This window comes from Hypanus sabinus, chromosome 9 (assembly GCF_030144855.1).
Source record: "Hypanus sabinus isolate sHypSab1 chromosome 9, sHypSab1.hap1, whole genome shotgun sequence".
Taxonomy (NCBI): Eukaryota; Metazoa; Chordata; class Chondrichthyes; order Myliobatiformes; family Dasyatidae; genus Hypanus; species Hypanus sabinus.
In genome coordinates, this window is record NC_082714.1 from 90,977,291 (window position 1) to 90,999,314 (window position 22,024).

Below are 22,024 nucleotides of genomic sequence, written 5' to 3' on the forward strand. Positions count from 1 at the left end.
ATGCTGCAGCTCTATAAAACCCTGGTAAGACCACACTTGGGAGTATTGCGTTCAGTTCTGGTCACCTCTTTATAGGAAGGATGTGGAAGCTTTAGAGGGAGTGCAGAGGAGAGTTACTAGGATGTAAATCAGCAAGGATGAGGTGGCAGCCCATAAGTGCCCCCAACCCAATCCTAACGTGTGTCCTGGGTATGTGGGAGGGAACTGGAGGAAACACACGTGGTCACAGGGAGAACATACCAACTCCTTACAGACAGCAGCAGGAATTGAACCTAAATCTTACAACTAGTGCTGTTAAGTGATATGTTACTGTGCATTGTGGGCCAAAGGGCCTGTATTTTTCTATCTTCTATAATGCCCAAAGTGATCAGCAAACCAGGACCCATCACTTACTAATAGTTGCAACTACTGAGAAAGATTCTCTCAGGGTTTAACTACCACACTGTGAACCTACCCTCCAATTCCCAGCCGAGTCAATGGTCTGTCTTCAATCACCTTGACCATCCTCAGCGCACCGTCTCTTTTCACAGTCTAGACGGGGTGGGAGAGGGGCAGGGCGAAGGCGGGTTACCAGTGGCTTACACCCTGTTGTTCTGGGTTTGTCAGCCGTGGTTGGCAGCTCATCTAGGAGAGGGAAAAATTATCAAACTTCTACCGCCTTGCTTGTTAGAGAAAGCTTCAGGAATAAACCCCGAGGAAAAATCTGGAACTGGAGCCCTGTGTTGAGTTCAATGCTGACTGCTAACTCCAGCGATGGCACTGGTGGCAAACTGTTATTGGTCTCTGCCATTCCATTGGATTCATCAGCTGTGAGAAGAGGGGGAGCCTGCTGCATGGGGAACAGCTTGCTCTCCATATCTTACTGTCCTGGACAACTAGGATGCAATATCTATGGTTGATCCTGACCAACAGAGGCCTCAGAAATGGTGCAATACATAACATGTTGTATTCACAATAAGAAATACAAACACACACATACACAAGCAGTGCAAAAAGAGCGCAAAACAGTGAGGTAGTGTTCAAGGACCTTTCAGAAATCTGATGGCAGAGGGAAAGAAGCTGTTCCTAAAACATCGAGTGTGTTATCATTGGTGAGGCCACACTGGTACTACAGTATGCCACCGGAACTGGAGGGATGAAGAGAGCTGGATTATGCACACCCGTAGTCAAGACATTCTGCAGATGCTGATGGACCTTGGTGTTTAAATCTGAGGTCCTTTTAGAAGTCAGAAATGAGCCAGAAAACTTGTAGCTTCTCGATCGTTCTATTAAGAGTTGATAGAACAAAGAGAACAGGAACAGATCAGTGACAGGGGTCTTCCTACTTGAAGAGATAAACTGAGGATAGCACCTAGCAATAAAACAGCTACTTCTATACCCAAAGAAAAATTCCATTCAAATCCATAGATAAGAGACAACCAATAAGAAATGACTTGGTCGATACAGCAGTAAAATTAACCAATAAGAAACAATTATTCACTTTATGAAGTAGAGAGAAGCTTTCAGAATGATATTTTTATAGTCACTCAAGGCATATCAAACTGCTAAGCAGACCGTTCATTCGACATTTTCATATGAATTAATTTGGCCTTTTTCAGACCTTCTCTCTGCTTATTCTTGTTCTGGTATGGAGTTCCAGAGTTTTTTGACACTATCATATACTTATAAACTGTTATTATTGCCCATGTTAGTTTAGTTTAGTGTTTTTTTTCAATATATATTCTCTTTTATATATTTTCAAATTATTTTTCCTTTTCTTTTGACGATTATTTTTGTTTTTTTTCATATATAATTATATAGACTTGATTGATTAATGTACCTTTTTTGTTGATGTTTAATAGGATATTATTATCCTATTATTAATGCAATTTCAAGTCTATTGTATTTATAACCTATTCATTACTATGTTATGTTTTTTCTTATATATATATATGAAACTCAATAAAAAGATTGAAAAAGAAAGAAACTGCTAAGCTACTTAATATACAAATAACAAAGAAATGATAATTAAAATTAAACAGTTGGATCTAACAACGCCCAGTAGAAGCATCCTAACCTGCTTGGTAAGGAAACTGCAATGCGGCAGGCAGGAAGGCTCAACGACAGGTAGTCAGAACTGCCCAATGCATCCCCACACCAGTCTGCCATCAAGGATATATATACAGAAAGGTGCTGGAAAAGGGCCAGTATCACATGAAAGATCCCGCCCAACCTGATCATGAACTGACTGTCCCACTCCCATCAAGGAGGCGGTTACGTAGCGTCCACACCAGGACCACCAGACTCAGAGTTATTTCCCCAAACAGTAGGGCTGATCAACACCTCCAACCACTAACCCACCCCTCCATTCCCCCAACCACCACTGCTTTATAATTTCCTGTCAGCCCCCTTATGTACAGGCACTCCTGTGTCTAGCATCTCTTTATGGACATACAATCAATTACAATCAATGTATGCAAGTTATCTTATCTATTTATATTTATTATGTTTTATCATTATTCTGTTACCTTTTGTGCTTTTCATGTTGCATCACATCAGAGTAAAAATTATCTTGTTCGCCTTTACACCTACGTTCTGGAAATGACATTAAACAATCCTGAATCTCGATAGTCTGGGGAGTTCTTTCCCTGGAGCTTGGGGGGGGGTCGATGGGTAAAATTATGAGGGTTATGGATAAGGTGCATGGTCACCCCCCCCCCCCCCCCATGGCAGGGTAGTCTAAAACTGGCTACATTTCTGGTGTGAGAGAAAAGGTTAAAAAGAGATCTCAGGGTCAGAAAGAGGTGCTTATATCAAACAAAATGCTTGAGGAAGCCATAGAGAGGTAGTAAAGTGAAGATACAAAAAGCTTAGGAGGCCAAACACAGGCAAACAGGACTAACTCAAACAGACATCATAGTCAGTATGGACAAATTATGCTGGCGGCTCTGTTTCTGTGCTGTATTATTTTGATTTTTAAAAATTTATTTAGAGGTACAGCACAGAACAGGCCCTTCTAGCCCAATGAACCACACTGCTCAGCAACCCACCTATTTAACCCTAGCCGAATCACAGGGCAATTTACAACGACCAACCTACTAACTGGTAGGTCTTTGGAATGTGGGAGGGAGCCAGAAAATTCCTGTGTTCACGGGGAGAATGCACAAACTCCCCACAAGAGGATGCTGGAATTGAACTCCAGAGTGGCCCAAGCTGTAATAGCGTCCCACTGACCGTTATGCTACAGTGGAACTTCAAAGGGCTACAGCAAAAGCCTGAATAATAACCTACCAATTATTGATGGAGAGATATGATACACCCTTAATAGGTGAGTGATATCGAGTTTTTCAAAGTGGATGACACCATCAATCCTTGGGTTATGGCCATTCAGGTAATGGAAATAAGCCCTTACAAAATCCACAAGTTACCACCTGAAACTTTGAGGTGCAGAGTAAAATTCACTCCTGGATTTTAGGAACAGTTTATACATTCATCAATGCATGTTTCTTGATGGTGTAGATGATGAGGCTTCACATTCATGAAAATCACATTACTATAAGACATTCGAGCAGAATTAGCCCACTTGGCCCATTGAACTGACCTTCCATCTTGGTTGATTCTCAACTACTTTTTCCCAGTCTTCTCCTTGTAACCTTTGACACCCTGACTAATCAACCTCTGCTTTAAATATACCCATTGACCAAATGCACACCCAACCATGGTAATTAATTCCACAGATTCACTACCCTCTGGCTAAAAAAAATTCCTCACCATCTCTGTTCTAAATGGAAGTCCCTCTGTTCTGGGGCTGTGCTCTCTGGTCCTAGACTCGTCCACTATAGGAAACATTCTCTCCACAACCAATAAGCCTTTCAACATTCAATAGGTCTCAGTGAGATCCACCCCCCCCCCCCCCCACACCACCATTCTTCTGAACTCCAGCAGGTGCAGGCCCAGAGCCAAACACTCCTCGTACATAAACATTTTCATTCTCGTGAACCTCCTCTGGACCCTCTCCAATGCCAGCACATCTTTTCTAAGATGCCAACACATTGTTTTCTAGGAACAGATCCTCTCCTGTAACAAGGAGTGAACGGCACTTGGACAGACCTTCTCAGAGGATTGTCACCTTGCCCTGGTGGAGAGGCTTGTGAGTTCCAGAGAGCGATGCTGCCTGCAGCTTAGCTCCTGGTAGGGTCACCGCTGGAGAGCCTACAAAGAGCGATCCAACCAAAATCTCGACAGTGGAGCTGGTGGAGATGATACATCACAATGGTAGTGAAGACAGAGGAAAGTTGTAGTAGTGAAGGGTCCCCAGTTGTCCTACACTCCATGAAACTGGAGTTTGACCCCAATCTGTCAAAGACCTAGGTATCAGCCTCCCCACGTTAAACAAAGTCATATGGGAATAACCTTCAAGTAGAATATCATACTCATTTTGAGTAATCATACTATTGCAGTGGAAGGTTGTAGCACGGACAGCATTTTCTCTTTTAAACCCTGGCATAGAATCTACTTGCTCTTGTGGATTTACTTCGGTGCTAACATTGCTGTGCTTCTTCGAGTGTGCTTCAACAATCCTTTTCTTTCTATGAGTTAGAAATAGGCACTGGCCCCTCAAGACTGCTTTGCAATTTGATTTACTCAGTGGCCACTTCATTAGGTACACCTGTTTATTAATGCAAATATCTAATCAGCCAATCACATGGCAGCAGCTCAATGCATAAAAGCATGCAGATATGGTCAAGAAGTTCATTTGTTGTTCAGACCAAATTTGTTCAATCACAAATCTCTGAAGCTTAGAGAATGATGCAAAAAACCCCCACAAACAAACAGAAAACATCCAGTGAGCATCAGTTCTGTGGGCCACAACACCGTGTTAATGAGAGAAGTCAGAGGAGGTCAACCTCTCACTCAATGTCAGCAAAACCGGAGGTCCATGAGCCGGTCCTCAACAGGGGATCAGAGGCGGTCAGGGGCTGCAACATTAAACCCCTCGGTGATATCATTTCAGAGGATCTGTCCTGAGTCCAGCAAGTAATTGCCATTATAAAAAAAAAAGGGACAACAGCACCTTTACTTTCTTACTTCATGAAGTTTTGGCAAGTTACAAACTTCTATAGATGTGTGGTGAAGAGCATACATTACATACATACTGGTTATATTAGGAAAACATCAATGCCCTTGAATAGAAAATCCTGAGAAAAGTAGTGGATACAGCTCAGTCCATCAAAGATAATGCCCTCCCACCATTGAGCAAATCCTCAAGGAGTGCTGTTGCAGGAACAGAATCCATCAGGGTCTCCACGACCCAGGCTATGCTCTCTTCCAGTTGTTGCCATTGGGAAGGAGATACAGGAGCCTCAGGACACACACCACCAGGTTCAGGAACAATTATTCCCCCTCGACCATCAGGCTCTTGAACCAGTGGGGTTACCTTCACTAACACCACAACTGAACTATTCTCACAATGTATGGACTCACTTTTCAAGGACAGTGCATGCTCTCGGTATTCATTGCTCATTTATTGTTATTGTTTTGCACTTACACAGTTTATTGTCCTTTGCATTTTGGTTGTTTGTCTTGTCTTCGTTGTGGGTAACAAATCAGCAGCGAGAGATTTCACACTGAGTCCGGTTACCACTATCTTTATTAGTATTTACTTATAATATAGTAACTTAACGAAGTAAACAAAAGTTAACAGCGTTATGGGTGTGTGTGTGTAACTATTAAGCTTAGGAATAGTTATTGAAGTCTTAGGATGGTAAATTAGTACGGTTCAGTAATCCACAGAATAAACGATGATTGGAGGAAGATGGTGAGAGAAGGTAAGTAGGAAGTATCCCAAGGGTTCCACGCGGGTAAAACGAGAGAGCAGTCGCTGGAGATTTTGTCGGTAGAATCCGTCCGTATCCACATACGAATTATCGCCATCAGGAGTATCGTCTTCGACTGGTTACCACACAACATACCCAGGCAAGGGTTACACAAGTGCTCCCATAAGATATTCCAAGATCCACTCTTAGGGATTTGACGAAGCGACAGTCACTTATGCACTGCGTGCCTATGACCAACCTGCCCCTGTGGGCAGAGATTTCCAAGCCTCAGCTGCAACAAGCTTCCCCAGTCTCTCTTACTCTCCCCCCATCTCTCTCTGTCCACAGTCAGCGGTGTCAGCCTGTGACTGACGCCATAGTCCCGCTTCACTCAGGCGCTCTCAAAGAAACAGACTCAGTAAACGACCGCAGGCTCGTCACAGCAGTTTTCCTTGATTCTATTGCGGATGCCGGGTAGTATATGGCGACAGACATACATTGATATAAATTGGGAAAGGCCAAACTGACAGGAAAGTGACAGCAACTCAAATAACCATGTGTTACAATAGCGGTGTGTACAGTGTACAACACGTCGAACCTCACAGTGGATTATATCATCTGCTACAATATTTTGGTAACACATTAACTTTAAAAAATATTCATGTACTTTCAACCAGTTTAACCTTGTTAACTGTAACTATGAGAAGTCCTGAGCAGTGTCCGATTACCAAAGCACAACAGTAAATACCCTTCATTTCTGATCTGAGAGTCAGTCGATGGTGGTTTTCATCTATTTATCTTTGAACTGCAAGTTGGTTATAGGCAATCAATCTGGGTAACTGTACACTCAGTGGCCACTTTATTAGGTACAGGAGTGGAACCCGGTGTGGTTTTCTGCCACTGTAGCCCATGCACTTCAAGGTTCGATATGTCGTGCATTCAGAGATGCTATTCTGCACATCACTGTTGTAACACGTGGTTATTTGAGTTACTGTTGCCTTCCTGTCTGGCCATTCTTTGACCTTTCTCATTAACTGCGTGTTTTCGTCCACAGAACTGCCACTCACTCAATGTATATTTGTAATCACACCATCCTCAGTAAACTCGAGAGACTGTTGTGTGTGAAAATCCCAGGAGATCGGCAGTTCCTGAGATACTCAAACCACCCTGTCTGTCACCAGCAATCGTTCCACTGAGGTCACATTTCCCATTCTGATATTTGGTCTGAAGAACTGAACCTCGTGACCATATCTGCATGCTTTTATGCACTGAGCTGCTGCCACGGGATTGGCCGATTAGATATTTGCTTTAACAAAGTGTACAGGTGTACATCATAAAGTTGCCACAGTGAACATCAATCAGTGACTCTCCATTTCTTTTTGCTGCAAGTTGCAGAAATTACACTTCTGTTAGAAGTTGCTGGATGTTGTGTTTTTGTTTTAAAGATTGCCAATTTACTTGGGTTAAGGTTAGAAATGGGAGCCACGGTAGCACGGCGGTTAGTGCGACGCTATTACAGCTCGGGGAGTCGGAGTTTGTACGCCTTCTGTGTGAAATGGGTGGGTTTCCTTTGGATGCTCCAGCTTCCTCCCATGGTCCAACAGTACACTGGTTAGTAGGCTAATTGTCATTGTAAATTAGGCTAGGGTTGCAGAGCGATGCAGCTTGAAGGGCTGGAAGGCCTGCTCTGCGCGGGATCTCTAAATAAATAAAAACCTTCCAAAAAGCACAGGCTTGCTGGCGGGTAGCACTGTGGACACATTAGACACTTACCACGAGAGTTCACCTCTGACCGAAATCCTCAACTTTACATGTGTAGTCCACTTCATGAACGCTCCGTGATCCTAGCAAGTGTGTTTCTGAGGTATCACTTAGAAGTTGAAGCCCAAAATGCAGCAGATTTTAGGGCAAATGAGTAAAATCCTTGGTCAAAGGGAGGCTTGGAGAAGGTGGGAATTACAGAACTCGGGATACTGGCCGGACATAGCCACCAAGAGCAGAGCGAAGGGAACTGGGATTAGAGGCAGGCAGCAGCCCCGTAGAATTGAAGGATGCAGAGCAGTCCTCGAGATAGAATCAGAGGAAAATGGAGACAGATGATATGAATGACGATTGAAATAAATTTGAAGAATCTCTGATGAGAAGTTAAAACATAAGATTGGCAGGAGAAGAAAGGGTAAATTAAATTTGAAGGTTAATAGCACAATCAAAGGCTGAAGCAGAGACAAAATCAACATATGGTATCCACATGGGGATAGAACCCAGCTCAAAACATTTTTAGCGTTAACTGATGAGGGACTTGTTAAAGAATAAGAAGCTTTTAGTGGAGCGGCAAGACCTCGAGGGTCACAGCAATGTATGTTAGACAGATAACGGTGCCTGGTAGCCTGAAGTCAAAGATTACACTACAGCTGGACTGAGGAGAAGGCTTGAAGATTAAAGGTGGGGGCGGGGAAAATCGATTTACAAAGAAAAACCCGGTAAAAAGTTGTCCAATGCAATTCCATTTTTTTCCTTTTTATGTCATGAAATTAATTACAAAAAAAGCCGTAAAGAGCAGGTGAGAAACTGGATTCATCTACAGTTCTTTGTGTTTGTTTATATATACACAAGAGATACATCATTCACTGAATTGAAACACAATACAAAATAACACCTCAGAGAAGCCATATAATAGACCACATTGTCCATATCACTTGAAGTCCTAAAGAAAGGGGACTGGGGTGAGGGGCAGCAGGGATAGGGAGGAACCGGGACAGGTTGGGAAGAAAAGGTGAAGGTGTGGGTGGTGTCTGGGAATTAAATCAAAAAAAAATTTGCACTAGGGTAATGAAGCTCCTTCATCAGAATGAGGGGCGCAGATAAAACAAACAAGCATCTCTTAATCTTAACGCAGAAAGGAGGAGGAATTACAAATTCTATATTACATACAACAGTAAAGGTGGGCATCACACACACAACGCAGAGCTTTTTTTTAATCCCCGGTTTCAAACTTCGCTATTTAAACTTGCTGTTTTGGTTTTTAAGTGTGGCCGGATACAGTGGCGGGGGAAGCTGTTACCGCTTCTATTCCAGGGAATTCCGTGTTTTTTTTCCATTTTCTCTCGATTTGGGGCTTTGTTTTTCTCTCTTTCTCTCCAAAGCTGGATATGTGTAGTGGACGGCCCCGCAGGAAGGGGTGGGGGTCCTCTTGCTCTGCTCAGTTGGGACCCCAGTAGCCCGAGCTGTTGTAGGCCGATTTGTTTGCCTGGGATTTCTGCTGGATGCTGCTTGCCTGAGTACGCTGCCCTGTACCGCTCTTGTAGAGGCGCACACACACATAAAAAAGAAAGCACAGAAAGATACAGTTTATCCCCCTGCGAAACACTACCTCGCAAACAATTTTAAACCAGAGATGCTGGGATGTGGAGCAAACAAACAAACTGTTGGAGAGTCAGGCAGCATCTGTGGAGGGAAATTTGATTTCAATATTTATTCATAATAAAGAAATATATACGAAATAGTATATCAGTGGAAACTGTCCCCCCCCCCCCCCCCCATGGACTCTGTCTACATTCCTCACTGCCTCTGTAAAGCAGCCAGCATAATCAAAGACCCCACCTACCCTGGACATTCTCTGTTAAGGAACCTTGAACAGTACAGCACAGGAACAGGCCCTTCAGCCCACAATGTTGTACCAGACTAATTAATTGGCCAACTGAAGTAACCCCTTCTGTCTGCACAATGCTCTTTTCTTCCATTTTCCTGTCCCTAATTTTTCTGCAGGGTGGGGGGGGGGGGGGGGAGTGGAGATACGTCTCTACCAAAGGAGGTAGCTTAGCCCCCTAATCAACGTCATATCACAAGTTCTGGTTATGCGACCACTGATGCCAGGCAGACAATCTCTTAAATATCGATAATGGTTGGGCTCACCCATCTTGTGAAGGCACTGCCCAGAAGGCGGCAATAGCAAACCACTTCTGTCGAAAAATTTGCCAAGAACCATCATGACAACCATGTCATATGACACAGCTCGTAATGATGACAAATGTTTCTGTCTCTAACACCACCCCAGGCACCCACCACTCTCTGCGTAGAAAACGTGCCTCGCACATCTCCTCTGGACTTACCCCTCTCATCTTGCATGCCCTGTGGTATTAGACATTCCAGGCATAAGGTACAAAATCCTGAAAGACAGGGCTATAGGAGAGGCTCTATCCTGCTATACAGGATTGGACATTGAACAGACCCCTAGTACAACAAATACAGACTCTTCAGCCCACTTTGTCCATGCCAACATGGTTCTGCCTGTAATTGATCCTTTTCCCTCTTTCTCTGCAAGCACACATTCGTATCCAAAAGCTACTCAACCATATGCATTTTCCTCCACCCCCTCTCCTGGCAGCATGCTTGAAGCACCCACCTTTTCCTCGCGAAAAAAAAACTTGCCCCAACCTCTCCCTAAAGACATCAACTGTCCATTTCCCACCACAGATGCTGCCCAACCTGCTTAGCTTCTTGGGTGTTTTATTCAAGAATCCCACCATCTGCAGAACATGTTGAAGATTTGCTCCTTCATCAGACATTTTTAAAAAACCATTGTTTGACAAATTCGTTTTACTCAAAACTTAAATAAGTTAGGTCAGTCAACAACATAAAGGACCAATTGGCTCCCCTTGCTGGCAGGTTTAAGGATCGTACTGAAGTAACTGAATAGGACACATTATTTCACCCATCAATTCCATTCTGGCCCATTCCTCACTCTTTCCCATAGCAATACAAACTCTCAGGCTATCTCAATTTCCTTTCCAAAAGCCACAACAGATGTAAATTTCCACCAGCCTTGAAGTTCTGGATTATAACTGCTGTCTGTGCAATACATTTCCCTTGTATCTCTGGGACCCTTACTCTTTGTGATTTATATAAATGACCTGGATGAGGAAGTGGAGGAATGGGTTACTAAGTTTGCTGATGACACAAAGGTTGGGGGTGTCGTGGATAGCGTGGAGGGCTGTCAGAGGTAACAGCGGGACATTGATAGGATACAAAACTGGGCTGAGAAGTGGCAGATGGAGTTCAACCCAGATAAGTGTGAGGTGGTTCATTTTGGTAAGTCAAATATGATGGAAGAATATAGTATTAATGGCAAGACTCTTGGCAGTGTGGAGGATTAGAGGGATCTTGGGGTCCGAGTCCATAGGACGCTCAAAGCCGCTGTGCAAGTTGACACTGTGGTTAAGAAGGTGTACAGTGTACTGGCCTTCATCAATCGTGGAACTGAATTTAGGAGCTGAGAGGTAATGTTGCAGCTATATAAGACCCTGGTCAGACCCAACTTGGAGTACTGTGATCAGTTCTGGTCGCCTCACTACAGGAAGCCATAGAAAGGGTGCAGAGGAGATTTACAATGATGTTGCCTGGATTGGGGAGCATGCCCTATGAGAATAGGTTGAGTGAACTCGGCCTTTTCTCTTGGAGTGAAGGAGGATGAGAGGTGACCTGATTAGAGGTGTATAAGATGATGAGAGGCATTGATCGTGTGGATAGTCAGAGGCTTTTTCCCAGGGCTGAAATGGTTGCCACAAGAGGACACAGGTTTAAGGTGCTGGGGAGTAGGTACAGAGGAGATGTCAGGGGTAAGTTTTTTACTCAGGGAGTGGTGAGTGCGTGGAATGAGGTCATTGACCCTGTTCTGTCATTCCATCATGGCTGATTTATCATTCCTCTCAACCACATTCTCCTGCCTTCTCCCCATAACCTTTGATGTCCTGACTATTCAAGAACCTATCAATCTCTGCTTTAAATATACCCAATGATTTGGCCTCACTGGGGTGATGAATCCCACAGATTCATCTCCTCATCCCTGATCTAAATGGAGTCACTCTATTCTGAGGCTGTCCCCTCTGGTCCTAGATTCACTCATTACAAGAAACATTGCTAGCAGCACCTATCTTTTGCCAGGCAAAGATTCTGCTTGTGGCTGCTTTCCTGACTCGAAAACAGTTTAAGAACATAAAAATCTACAGTGCAGTACAGACCCTTCGGCCCACAATGTTGTGCTGACCATGTAATCTAATCGAGAAATTGCCTAGAATTTCCCTACCGCATAGCCCTCTAGAGCTACATGTACCTGTTTAAGAGTCTCTTAAAGAAGACCCTATTGTATCCGCCTCCACCACCGTCGGCGGCAGTGCGTTCCATGCACCCACCACTCTCTGTGTGAAAAGCTTATTCCTGACATCCCCTGTATCTACTTCCAAGCAACTTAAAACTATGCCCCTTATGTTAGCCATTTCAGCCCCGGGAAAAAGCCCCTGACTATCCACACGATCAATGCCTCTCATCAGCTTGTACACATCTATCAGGTGACCTCTCATCCTCCTTTGCTCCAAGTTCACTCAACCTATTCTCATAAGGCATGCTCCCCAATCCAGGCAACATCATTCTATAGCACCCAGCACTGAACACAGTACCCCACGCGGAGTCTGACCAAGGTCTGGGTCACAAGTTTACAGAGCAACACAATGCACTGTGAGGACTCAGTAGGTCAGGCAAACATCTGTGGCGGGAAATGGACAATCATTGTTTGAGTTGAGGCCCTTCATCTGGACTACTAGACTTCATCCGTTGCTCCAGCATCTGTCCATTTCTCTCTGGAGTCCACAGTCACTATCACCTTCTAGCTTGTACTCCTTCCCCTCCTCCTCATTCTGGTTTCACCCCTTCCTTTCCAGTCCTGATGAAGTGTCTCGGCCTGAAAAGTCAAATAACTGACTTGCTGAGTTCCTCCAGCATCCCACATGTCTCTCCACAGATGCTCCCGACTGGCAAAGTTCCTCAAGCATCCTGCGTGTTGCCCCAGACTGGGGCTTGCACAGTCTCTCTGATTCACACCCATTTATGTATCACATGTACATGAAATGCTGGTGGGACCTTGTAACCACTTTTGGAATGCAGTGATTGTGGCAGCCAATTCATACACAGCAAGACGCCACAGGCAGGATTGATATAAAGCCCCAACATCACGCTCTTGGGTGATCGGTCAAGTAATAAATATTGGCCCAAGACAGTGATCACAAGGTCAGCTGTGAAGGGAGGAGGATTGGGCAAGGGGCTAGCAACCCGACCCCGTGAAAAACCCAGAGCTACAGAAACGCCAACAGAAGCTCCAAAGACCTCATCCTGGGAGATGAAGGATCCTCGCCTAGAAACCATCAAGAGGCCAGGTTACACCTGAAGACAATTTGAAAGATTGTTCCCAGGACAGAGGACTCTGGTGAACTGCCGTTGGCAACCTATGCCCCAGTAGGAGTAGTGTGTTATAGATCAAAACACTGGAAAAAAATGTGCTCTGGAAATCTATTTAGAGATAGTGGGATCTCACTTTTGCAAGAGAAACCATGCCCAGCTCCCTTCTGATCATCACAGTTGGATCTTGACTCTACGACCACACCTGGGACAGCCAAACCACTTCTTTCACCAGTACTTCCTCTCACACCATGCCTCATTCTTTTGATAATAACCTTCATTCTCCCCTCCTCACCCACCTTCTCTTAACTCCACTGCCACTAGCTGAAGCTTCATAAGACCATTTGATGCAGGAGCAAAATTAGGCCATTTGGCCCAATAAGTCTGCACCACCATTCCATCATGGCTGATTTATCCCTCTCAACCCCGTTCTCCTGCCTTCTCCCCGTAATCGTTGACACCCTGACTAATCAAGAACCTATCAATCTCTGCATTAAATTGACTTGGCTCCCACGGCTATCTGTGGCAATGAATTTCACCATCTTCTAGCTGAAGATATTCCTCCTTGCATCTGTTCTAAACAGACATCCTGTATTCAGACCACCCCACTATTGGAGTCATCTTCTGCACATCTAGGCCATTCCTATCAAACTCTCCTACTCCAAAGGAAACAATCTCACCTTTGCCATCAAATTTCTAAATGGTTGCTGAACATTACCTTATTTTATTTTGGTATACTATTTATAATTTATAGTAATTTTACATTTTTGCATCTTAATGCTGCCACAAAACAACATATTTCACATCATCTACGTTAGTGACAATAAACCTGATTCCATGTAACTGATGTTCATGTATCCCGAGGCTGTGTCCTCTGGTGCTGTAGGAAACATCTTCTCCACATCCACTTTATCTAAGCCTTTCACCTTTGGTAGGTTTCAGTGAGATTTCCCCCCCCTCCCCATTATTCTAAACTCCAGTGAACACAGACCCAGACATCAAATTCTCCTCATACATTCACCCTTTCATTCCTGGGATCATTCTCAAGGACATACTGTGGCCCTTCTCCAATGCTAGCACATCCTTTCTTAGATAAAGGGTCCAAAGCTTGTCAATGCCCATTTCAGGAGCATACATCGAAACATGCACCGGATCCCAAGGAAGGAATACTTGGCTGGAGATCGGTACAGCCACAGCACAAACTCCTTCCTGCCACCCCCCAACCCTCCACCCCTTCAGTAACGAAGCGTTTGTACCTGGCCGTCCTGTTGGAGATGCAGGATCTGTGAATGCATCTGCTGCTGGTGTGGAGTCAGGATGTGCATGAACGGAGGTGGGTAGCCGGCAGCGGTGGCTGGATTGACGGGGCCCCCACTTCCCAGGGCCGAGGGCAGGTTAAACGAGGCCGCAGGAGTCCCAGCATGAAAGCCTTGCTTCTCAAAAGACTGTAGAGAAAGGGGGAAATCAATGATCAAACCAACGGAATAGCAGCAACCAAATCTCTACCTTCCTGCTGTGGAAGGGTTAAAGACTACCTCCAGGCAAAGATACCCTAGGGAAGTTGTGGTCAAGTGAAGTGAGACCGACAGAGCCAACTTTACACACAGACATGGGAGAATAACTGTGGCAGTGTGTAATCAACCTAGAAGAACACAGCTTCCCTTTACACAGTATGGGGTTCTGGACACTGACAAGATAGGAATAACTAAAGGATGTGAAACACACACAACTGAGGGACAATTCCTTTACTAACTTAAAAATTTCATCAACTAGTAGCTTGTAGTTTCTATTGACTTAATGCCTCTATTGTGATTGGCTAGTAATCTTGCAAGTAAGGATTTCAAACATATACAAATCACCAGGTGGTCAATGTATGTAATTGATAGACCAATTCTGTATGAAAATAGTGGCTCCACAATAGTGTTGTTGACAGGGGAACAAGTAAAATAAAGTATGTTTGAGTCGTACGAGTGAGTGTCTTCTCAGCCCAGTTACTCAAAGTTATTGGCAATGACACTGCCCCTACCCCATCATCTGCTGGAGTAAAGGGTCAAAAGTCTACCCTCAGGAGGTGCAGAGCAATCCTAGTGATGCTGAAAATACTTCCTAGAAATTGGATTCCTTGTAAAGAAACTACATCATTCTGCTTTCCTTAATGAATGCTGCTTATAATCATGTGATTCTACTTCAGGTAAGTCTGTGCAAACATGAACTCATGTATCTGACAATCAACTCAATTTTGACCACGATAAAGAATGGTTTGAGTTGGAGCCAAAACATTTTTGCTTGAGAATAATACTTTACTGAGAGCATGTGAAGCTACTGTGAGTAAGCTTTTCGTTGTACTTCTGTGTACACGTACTCGTGCCACTTGACAATAAACTTGACTTAAGACTATTTTTTATATTATGATACAGTTCCAGATGAAATTGTCCATTTCAGTTTCATACAAGATTGTCCATTTAAGATGGAGTTTCAATGAAATTGTCCATGCAATTTTGCTCCAATGACTGAAGGCATATGGAATTCCTTCTCAGAAATGTGATAACACTTCTTGGATAAGTCACTAGAATAACATTTCTTGAATAAACTCTCGACTCCAGGGAACTATGCAGTGTTATTGGAAATAAAGAGATAAGATTATTTGGGCAGTATAATTGGAGCTTCAGCTGCCAGATCCCATGATTAACCAGTCTTCTCTCTATGGATTTTGTCTATACTCTTCACTGCCTCAATGAAGCAGCCAGCATAATCAGAAACCCTTCCAACCCCCGACATTCTCTCTTCACCCCTCTCCCAGATACAAAAGCCCAAAAGCTTGTACCACCTGGCTCAAGGACAGATTTTACCTTGCTGAAATGAGACTGATCTCCTATGACAAGATGGGACGCTTGGCCTCAAAATCTATCTCATAATGATCTTGCACTTTATTGTTTACCAGCAATGCACTTTCTCTGTAGCTGTTACACTTCATTTTGCATTGTTATTGTTTTACTTCAATGCTCTGTGTAATGATTTGATCTGTATAAACAAAGCAAAACACACAAAATGCTGGGGTAACTCAGATCTGGCAGGAAGAACCCACCTGGCTTCACCTATCACCTTCCAGCTAACCTCTTTCCCCTCCCACCACCTTTTTATTCAGACATTTTCCCACTTACTTCTTAGTCCTAAAGAATGGTTTGGCCCAAAATGTTGATTATTTACTCTTTTCCATAGGTGCTGCCTGACCTGATGAGTTCCTCCAGCATTTTGTTGTGCTGCTTTGGATTCCCAGCGTCTAGACTTCCTTGAGTAAAGGCAGTCCCCGAGTTATGAACGTCCGACTTACAGACAACTCGTACTTACAAACGGAGTGAGGAGAACGCTGTCCACCATTTTAAGTCGTTGCTGTTAACCCTGTTGAGTGTGTAACTTTGTATTTGGTTTAAATATTTCTTAGCAAGATTCACCCTGATCCCCCTTTTCCAGTCAGCACCGCCCCCACTTGTCTCAGTGCAGGTGGACTTTAGGACCCGGAGTGACCCGCTGCCCACGGCTGCTGCAGCATTTTTTTTAAGTGCGATCGTGAACAATAGCCAGATCAGAAATGCTGATCAAGTCAACTAGTTCCTAAAGAGAACTCTGATAGGCCAATCAGACAGTTCACTGCTGCTCAGCAATAGAACATAAAATCCGCAGCTTTCCTGTTCCATTGACGGAAAACGATTGTGATTGAAAATAAAGTGGAAATAATAAAGCTATTGGAAAGAGGTGAAACGCCATCGGTCATCGGAAAAGTGTTAGGCTACAATCAGTCAACAATCGGAATAACTTTAAAGGATAAAGTGAGAATAATGGAGCATGTGAAAGGCCCTGCCCCGATGAAAGCTACGATTATTACTAAGCAACGCAGTGGTTTAATTATTGAAATACATAACATTTCTTAAGTGCTTCATATGCATAGAAAGATAAACTATATACTAAGACAAACGTTTGACTAACTGACGCTAAATAATACTGGATGCACCTGTTCCGACTTACATACAAACTTGACTTAAAGGAGGACTCAGGAACTGAACTCGTTTGTAACCCGGAGCCTGCCTGTACACAAGACAAGCCTTTCACCGTTTCATATGACAATAATAAATCAATACCTAATCCTGACCTGGAGCTCGTGAGGACTGGCCAATCTTCTCAGACTCAAGAGCATTATAGAATAAAAGCAGGTCTTTTGGCCATGTGGAACAAACTGTTTTTCTGCCTAGTCTCATTGGCCCACACTGGACCATTGCCCTCATCCAAACCTCTTAAACTCACATCCAACTCAAGTTCTTCTTAAATGTTTCACCTTTCACTCTCAACCTATGACCTGTAGTTCTAGTCTCACAGAACCTCATCATTATGTGCTGTGTTTCATGATGTGGGTTATCAGGGTCTTGACCATGATTGTTCTTGGCAAATTTTCATACAGGAGAGGTTTGCCATTGACTCTTCAGAGATTGTCTGGCTGGCGTCAGTGGTTAGATAACCAGGGCATGTGATATGCACCATCTGCACATACAACCCTCCACCACCTACTCCCATGGCTTCATGAGACCCTGATCGGGCAGTGTGGGGGAAGCAGGTGCTACACCTTGCCTAAGGGTGAGCTGGAGGCTGGCAGAGAGAGGAAGCACCCTACACCTCCTTTGGTAGAGACATATCTCTTCTGCAAACCTTTATCATCTCCCTTCATTCTAGGGAATAAAGGACTAACCTATTTAACCTTTCCCCACAACTCAAGTCCCAGCAACTTCCCTTTTTTCCCTGTACTCTTTAAATCTTATTCCTTTTACTTTTCTAGGTATACTTAGGAGACGCCTACAAACCCCACTAAACCAGAGAGTGCTCAAGAAGTTTCCAGTAAACTTTGTACTTTGCTCACCTGGAGCTATAGCACGTACGATGGATGGCTTGAGTTACAGAGAGAGGCTGGCCAGGTTAGGACTTTATTCCTTGGAGCGGAGGAGACCGAGGAGTTACCTGATAAAGGTGTGCTAAGTTATGAGGGGCATAGACAGGGTACACAGTAATTTTACCCCAGGGAGAGGCAATCAAAAATACCAGAGGGCACATTTAAGATGATAGGGAAGAGATCTGAAAGGACATGAGGGGCACTTCACTCAGGCGATGAGCTACCAGAGGTGATACTTGACGCAATGCATCTTGGTACATATGAGATTATTAAATCAATACCAATGCTGACCTCAGGGGGCTGTGAGCACTGGCCAATTCGCATGAAGTCATAGAGCACTACAGCACAGAATCAGACCTTCGGCCCATCTAGTTCCTGCTGAACTGTCATTCTGCCTAATCTGCCACCTTGAACCTGCTATTGGATTCCTGATTGGCTTTCTTGTACAACAAGATGAACTTTTGGCCTCCCAGTCTGCTATGCTACGATTTTGCACTGTACTTTCTCTGTAGCTGTTACACCATATTTTGCATAGTTACTGTTTTATCTTGATTCACTGTTATAATTTCATCTGTATAAACAGTACACAAGAGAGGTTTTTCACTGTATCTCGGAACATGTGACAATATTGAAACCCGATATGGACCTGGGGCCAAACTCAAGACTCAGAATTACAGCACAGTAACAGTTCCTTCGGCCCATCTAGTATGTGCCAACCTGTTACTCTGCATATTGACCTGCACTTGGACCATAGCTCCCTAACCTCCTCCCCCCCACCATCCATTTAACATTTCAGAAACACAGATAGGGAATGTTGAGAGGGTTACGGCTCCAATGCAGGGAAGCAGGACTAATGTAGACAGGTATCTTGGTCGGCATAGAGGAGTTGGGCCGAACAGTCTGTTTCTGTGAAATCTAACAGCTCTCAGCACAATAATCCACGACTCCCTACCCAGGAGGAAGGCCCATAGTCCACTTTTGCAGATAGCATTATTAATCGTCCCGACTCAGTTTGGGATATCAGGTGCCTTCTGAACTGCAACGCACTTGCCTGTTGAGTTTTGCTGTACACAGATCCTGAGATGTCCGGAACACCCGTGTTGCTTGAGGTTACTGATACACCGGCTGTAGGAAGAGGAACGAGTGGTGAATAACCTGTTCCTAACATGGGCTGAGGAGAATATGAGGGGAAAATTCATAAAGCTACGACAACTAGGAGTGATCTCTATACTCGGCTTTGAACATTAACACCTCACACTCCATCTGGGTAGCCTCCAAACAGGTGGCTTGAACAGCGATTCTCCAACTTCCTGCAATTTCACACCCACTCCCTTCTCTCTTTTCCCATTCCTCATTCTAGATTGTCTCACACCCCTTCTCTTCTCGTCATCTGTCTATCTCCCCACTCTGGTTCCTTTCCTTCTGTTGTCCACTGTCCTCTTCTATCAGATTGCTTCTTCTTCAGCCCTTTATCTCTTCTATCTATCCCCTCGCCCTCATCCACCCACATTCCCCCTCACCTGGTCTCACCTATCACCTGCCATGTTTTCTGTCATCCCCTCACCCCATCTTCCTATTCTGGCATCTTCCCCACTCCACTTTGCTGTCAAGTTCTGATGAGGGGTGTTAACCCAAAACATTTTCTGTATATTGCCCTCCATACCTCCAGTATTTTGTGTGTTAGAGACGGTGAGTTCCCTCAGCATTTTGTGTGTGTTAGAGACACTGAGGTTACATTTTTTGTGTCATTTGAAGAATGAACAATAGAGCGGGGGTGCAGAGGTATTGGAGCTGGGTAGGGGCCTACAGTGAAGTATGGATCTTGGATTGTGGGGGGTGGGCCTTACAGAGACAGGAAGGTGTGTGGGGGGGGGGGGGGGGTTACAGTGAAAGAAGTGGGTGTAGGAGCCAAAGAGGATTACAGCTGTGGATATGAGAGGGAAGAAATTGCAGAGATTTGGAAGTTGGGCAAGACAGAGCTAGGGAAAGATCAAAAGGCTGAAAGTTGTTACAGAGTTGGGGGCTATTTACACAAGGGAAGACTGCAGAAGCTGTACTCACGGGGGGAGAGGGAAAGGTGGTGAAGAGATGGGAAATCATGGATAGAAATTTTAAAAATCCATCAGACTGGGTCAGTACTGGCTGGCACACGCACTGAATGGACTCAATGGGAGGTGGGACACAGGGCCACTGGAATTGGGAAGAGCCCTTACACACATACAGATGGGGAAAAATCATCAACCTCATCCCTTTGTCTACACCGCCCCCCCCCCCCCCCCCGGTGGTAAGAAAGGGTGCAGATGAGCTGAGGCAGGAACAGAGCTGTCTTCTGAACTGTGACCCCTGTAACTGACGCCACACAAGGCTGGGGGCTGCAAAGTGGAGAGCGGACCAGGCTCGGGAAAATGAATACAGTACCACCAACCCATCCTAATCTGGGGTTGCATGCCTGTCACAGTAGAGCAACAGCCACTTCGGGGCTGAAGGTTTTGCCCCAAGCCTGGCAGACAGGAGCTACTCAGAAATTTTGGCTGGGCTCACCTTCAGGGAGGATGACCCTGAGCATGGCTGAAGTGAGGGGAGGGGTAGGGGTGAGAACGATCTTTAGCATTCCGAAGGAAGTTGGGGAAAGACTCAGGAATCAGTGGTATCAGAATCAGAAAGTAGAAAAGAGTTGGAAAATTGAACTGATGTGACTTTATGAAGAACAGGGTTCCTTCACCGGAGGATAGAAGTAGCCACATTGAAGGGTTCCACTTACTGGTGCTGTATCCGTGCGTCCCGTACCCACTGGCCTGCTGGAAGGCTGTTGCTGTTGCATTTACGTTCACGTTGACGCCGTGCTGCTTAGACGAGGTGGGGGGGACCTGAGGAGATTACACACCAGGTCAGCCAGATCCACATTTCACAAGGGCCCATCCTCCCTCTCATCCATCACAGCACCCAGCACCCCACAACTGGAAACTTACAAGAGCCCGTAAGTGAGCTCTGCTGTGGTGACTTCAATGAGACAGACAAACACACAAGGGAGTGGCCTCGTGACAGACCCCAGGAGGATAATCCAAGTACTAATTCAATTGGACAGGGGTGCACAGAAAGGCCACTCGTCATCTGTTTTCTCCACACCACCTGGTTCTCTTCACCCAGAAATCTCTCATTCAGCCACAGATCAACTCTTTGCCTGCTCACTCCAACTTGCAGGTTGAACTACCTACAAGTAGTTCTACTACAAATGTGCTTCTGTAACACGATTAAGGAACACTATCTGCATTACATGGGTTTGCATCGGTTATGGTGGAAATCAGGAAAATTCTGCTTTAGTCTGTGCTTTGACAGCAACCACAGCCAATTCTGGGTGGCACAATAGAATAGTGGTTAGCACAACGCTTTACAGCAAAAGTGATCGGGTCTACTGTCTCTAAGAAGTTTGTATGCTCTTCTCATGAGACAGGGGTCTGGTTTACTCCCACATTCCAAAAAGATGTATGGGTTATGGTTAGTAGATCACAGGAATGCTTTGTTGGCACTGGAAACCTGGCCACATTGGCGGCTGCCCCCAGCATATCCTTGAACCGTGTTGGGCGTTGACACAAATTATGTTCTGATGTACATGTGACAAATAAAGATAATTTTCAAATGTTTTTGCTGCCACAGGACTTTCTTCAACACAAGATTTTTGGGAATTTGAGCTACCTGTATTCCTACAAGGGGGACAAGTAGCACCTATGTGTCTCCAGCATGGCCCAGGTTTAAATTCCCATGCCTGATCCAAGAGCAGACACTGGAATTGGAAGATTAACAGCACTGGAGGAAGCTAATCAGCCCACAGAAAACTCCGTGATGAAATAATAGGTCACGAAGACCCTGCAGCCGCATACACCAGAGAAATCAGCTTCATCAACTGCTCTCTCTGGCCCTCTAACCCCCTACACTTCTAATTTAAAAACCACTGAACTTGGGTTTCATTAACAACTGGCCCTGATGCTTGTGACCAGGAATTTCAAATACCCCCCTCCATTGTGTATATGCAGCCCTTTCCAATCTCAAATTCTGAAACTCTGCCTTG

The 22,024-nt window shown here is 44.6% G+C and overlaps 1 protein-coding gene across 6 annotated transcripts in view; it reads right to left on the reverse strand.

Annotated features, from left to right (window-relative positions):
* Positions 1–8,374: 8,374 nt before the first annotated feature.
* The window catches only part of ubap2l (ubiquitin associated protein 2-like), a 139,822-nt gene continuing 126,172 nt past the window's right edge, over positions 8,375–22,024 (reverse strand). For 5 of the 6 annotated variants that reach the window (XM_059980183.1, XM_059980187.1, XM_059980185.1 and 2 more), the window contains 4 exons: positions 20,720–20,825; positions 19,010–19,083; positions 14,279–14,467; positions 8,375–9,093 (listed from right to left, as the gene is read on the reverse strand). In XM_059980183.1, coding sequence (XP_059836166.1) covers positions 8,995–9,093; positions 14,279–14,467; positions 19,010–19,083; positions 20,720–20,825 — 468 coding nt within the window. In that variant the 3' untranslated portion in view covers positions 8,375–8,994. The other variant, XM_059980184.1, reaches the window with a different exon arrangement.